Source organism: Poecilia formosa, unplaced genomic scaffold, assembly GCF_000485575.1.
Source record: "Poecilia formosa unplaced genomic scaffold, Poecilia_formosa-5.1.2 Scaffold462, whole genome shotgun sequence".
In the NCBI taxonomy this organism is placed as follows: domain Eukaryota; kingdom Metazoa; phylum Chordata; class Actinopteri; order Cyprinodontiformes; family Poeciliidae; genus Poecilia; species Poecilia formosa.
In genome coordinates this window covers 38,283-41,497 of record NW_006800401.1, presented here as the reverse complement: position 1 = coordinate 41,497, position 3,215 = coordinate 38,283, and the positions used below count along the sequence as shown (strand labels likewise).

Below are 3,215 nucleotides of genomic sequence, written 5' to 3'. Positions count from 1 at the left end.
CGTCACCAGTAACTTAGACCAGGCTTTCCCAGAGATATTTATTAAATCCATGCTAAGGAGAGCCAAGTGTCTTGGTGTTAACATCAGAAAGTACAAACATGTTTTGGCAAACTACCGTTGCCACAGTAATGTGCCATATACACAAAATGAAAAAGGGAAACAAATCCTAAGATACTGAAAGTGGAGAGGGTGAAAATTTCATTTTTGATATGTCTGCCTGAAGAGAAAATGTTTTGAAGGACAGACTTTTGAAATTGGCATCCTTCTATTTTTGATTTGGCATGCCTTTATGATTGTTTATGCAGGATCCCTTGAACAGAACATAGCTGCATTTATCCTTTGATGCTTTGGATTTTTTTTTCTTACATGGTTCAACCCACATCTGATCTTTTTAGATTTATTTTCAAGTGACAAAGTTGTTGAATTTTATTTGCGGAATAAAAGATGTCAACTATGTATTAAAATGTAAGCCTACAACAGTTGAACTAGAAACTCAAAGCAAATGTTGGAACAGACCTATAACCCCCCCCTACAAAATGACTTTAATTTACATAGGAATGTAGATGGCAACTTAACCTCGGCACAATTTAGGCTTAACAGCTGAAAATGTAACACTTTTTTTTTTTTTTTTCTTTCAAACTTGATTACATCCTGAGTGATTTGGCAAGCTAGTTTCATCCAGCACAAGTCTTGATGTTTGTGATTGAAGAGGTAGATTTTCTCGTCATACCTTGTCCACATTTGTGGACATAAAATAAGAAATGAAAAGATGTTACTCTTGATTTTAAAGTTGGAAAACTTTGACAGTGATCCTGCGTATCTTCAAACGGTAACATACATATTGGACAACTTTGGTTCCTCCAGGAAGTCTACTTTAATCTTTAGCCAAAAAAAAAAGTGTTCCAAGATCCATTTTAGCATCAACTTCGTTCCTTTTCATTTCACAAGAAATTTAGAAGTTAAAGTTTGCATTTATTTCTTTAAAAGATTGTTTGGAATGACAACCAAAATTTGTCCTTAGCCATTGTTGTGCAATGTCACTAACCATTGCACAATGAGGCAACAGAAATATGGTTGCCCAACGAACATATTTTTGTTAAGTCTTTGAAATGTGATTGGTTGGTGAACAAGCTTGTAGAGTATAAAAGGTTCCTTGGGTCACCAGTCTATAGGCACCAAGTTATAACAATGACTGCCTTGAGGGTTCTCCTGGTTCTGCTGTGGCTTGGTGAGTGTCACATGTTGCATTTGACCATTCTTTATTTAGTATTCCTTATTTGCAGGTAAACACTAATGTTTCTGTTTTTTTTTCCTATTAAGTGCTTTGTTCTTGCACTAATAATTGGTGAAAGTAACACATGGAAACCGGAAGAAAAAGCTGTGTATTTTGTATAATTGCATTTTGGGAAGAAATGATCAAACTTTCAGACATGTGGAATGAGAATTGCTTTCAATAAAGTTGAGTTTAAGCTTAACGTTGCAAGCTTTTCAATAAAAATCAGATGTGTCGAAGGCGTGGTGGGCAAGGAAAGGTCTGTCGGATCTCTGGCACAAAACCCAAAAGTGAATCTCATGAAAGTTTGTGACATTTAGTAGATTATTCCAGAACATGATCTGACTTGATCAATTTTCACCACAAAACTGAGCCTCACCATTTGATGACTTTCATTTTTAGGCATCACAACAAGCTCAAAGGTTGATCTGCAAAAGAGACTCATCGGGGGCCAACGATGCAGGCAGGATGAGCGCCGGTATCATGCTGTATAAATAAATTTGACGTATTACTATTATAAATGAAGCACTGTTGGATTTCTTTCAGTCTACATATATTGGGCCAGGTAACTACATTTTCACCACATATAGAGAGAGTTTGAGAAAATACTAATATGGTACCAGATTTCTTGATATAATAATAAGATTGTTAAAATTACTGCTTACCCTCTGTAGGAAATGTTATCTCCCACCATGATGATTAATGTTGACATTTTTTTGTGATTGCTTGGTGGTGTTTAACTTTTTTAAATCTTTTATTTTATCAATTTCAGAGGCGATGAGATGCAGATTGCAGGTCGAGGTTCGACTTTTGGAAGCTTTTTTACAAAAAGACGCAAGTTTATTTCCCTTTCTTTTTATATTTTGTAGACGTTATATAAGGCTATATACAGTCTATTGTGATTCCGAGTGTGTAATAATTTTACATTGAAATGATTTAATTAAGCTACTCTGTTTCTCCAGAACCTGGCCATACACCAGTTCTTCAGTGTGGGATTATTAATAAGGTTAGATGTACTCGACTCAGACAACAACAGGTTGCCGTGAACTCGTGGTACAGTTACCAATATTGGTTCTGTGGCCAAACTCCAGGAGTGGATCTGTGCTTTGTAAGTTGCAATAGATAGTAAAAAAAAAAAACTTGCAGTTTTAAAGACACATCTTCATTTTGTTAAATCTGACTAGTTTTTCTGAAGTGTAACGTTTGTCTGTCACAGGGCGACTCCGGTGGAGGAGTTGAGTACAAAGGCAGGATTTATGGTGTCGATGTTTTCGTTGGAGATTCTGTTTATCCATGCAGGAAACCAGCAGCATTCATGGACCTCTGCCATCAAGACCACCTGAGCTGGATTGAAAAAACTATTGGACCACCTCCTAACCCAAGAACATGATGTCTTAATTGCATTTTTTGTTCTACGCATGAATATTAAACCTTATCCTGGTAAAAAATAAAAGCGGCTAGCGTCGGAACACTTTGCATTGAATAATGTCTTATTCTAACTTTCTCTGGCATTGAGAGGATTTGCTTCAATGGTTACTGGTTTTAAACAACTGGAGCATTTTCATCTTTAACTCCTTCTTTAAGCTACAGTGTGAAAATGACAACCAATAAAAACCTGAGCAACATTTTTTTTCTATCTCCAAAACAAAATTCAGGACTCTAGCATTTGCATGCTTAAGCCCATTTTATGCAAGACTCTTAATGAAACAAATTCTTAAATCAAGGAATTTTCTGTCACCAGTAACTTGGACCAGGCTTTCCCAGAGATAATTATTAAATCCATGCTAAAGAGAGCCAAGTGTCTTGGCGTTGGCAACATCAGAAAGTATAAACATGTTTTGGCAAACTACCGTTGCCACAGTAATGTGCCATATACACAAAATGACAGGGGGCTTCATCTGCCCATCACTACTTTATAAGCCGAAGTCATTAATTTTACGTA

The 3,215-nt window shown here is 36.2% G+C and overlaps 1 protein-coding gene across 2 annotated transcripts in view; it reads left to right on the top strand.

Moving 5' to 3' along the window:
- Positions 1-2,752, top strand: part of LOC103156060 (venom plasminogen activator Haly-PA-like) — a 5,080-nt gene extending 2,328 nt beyond the window's left edge. The window contains exons 5-6 of one of the 2 annotated variants that reach the window (XM_016664034.1): positions 2,236-2,381; positions 2,490-2,752. In XM_016664034.1, the coding sequence (XP_016519520.1) occupies positions 2,236-2,381; positions 2,490-2,663 (320 nt within the window). In that variant the 3' untranslated portion in view covers positions 2,664-2,752. The remainder of the gene's footprint in view (positions 1-2,235; positions 2,382-2,489) is intronic. The other variant, XM_016664035.1, reaches the window with a different exon arrangement.
- The last annotated feature ends 463 nt before the right edge of the window (positions 2,753-3,215 follow it).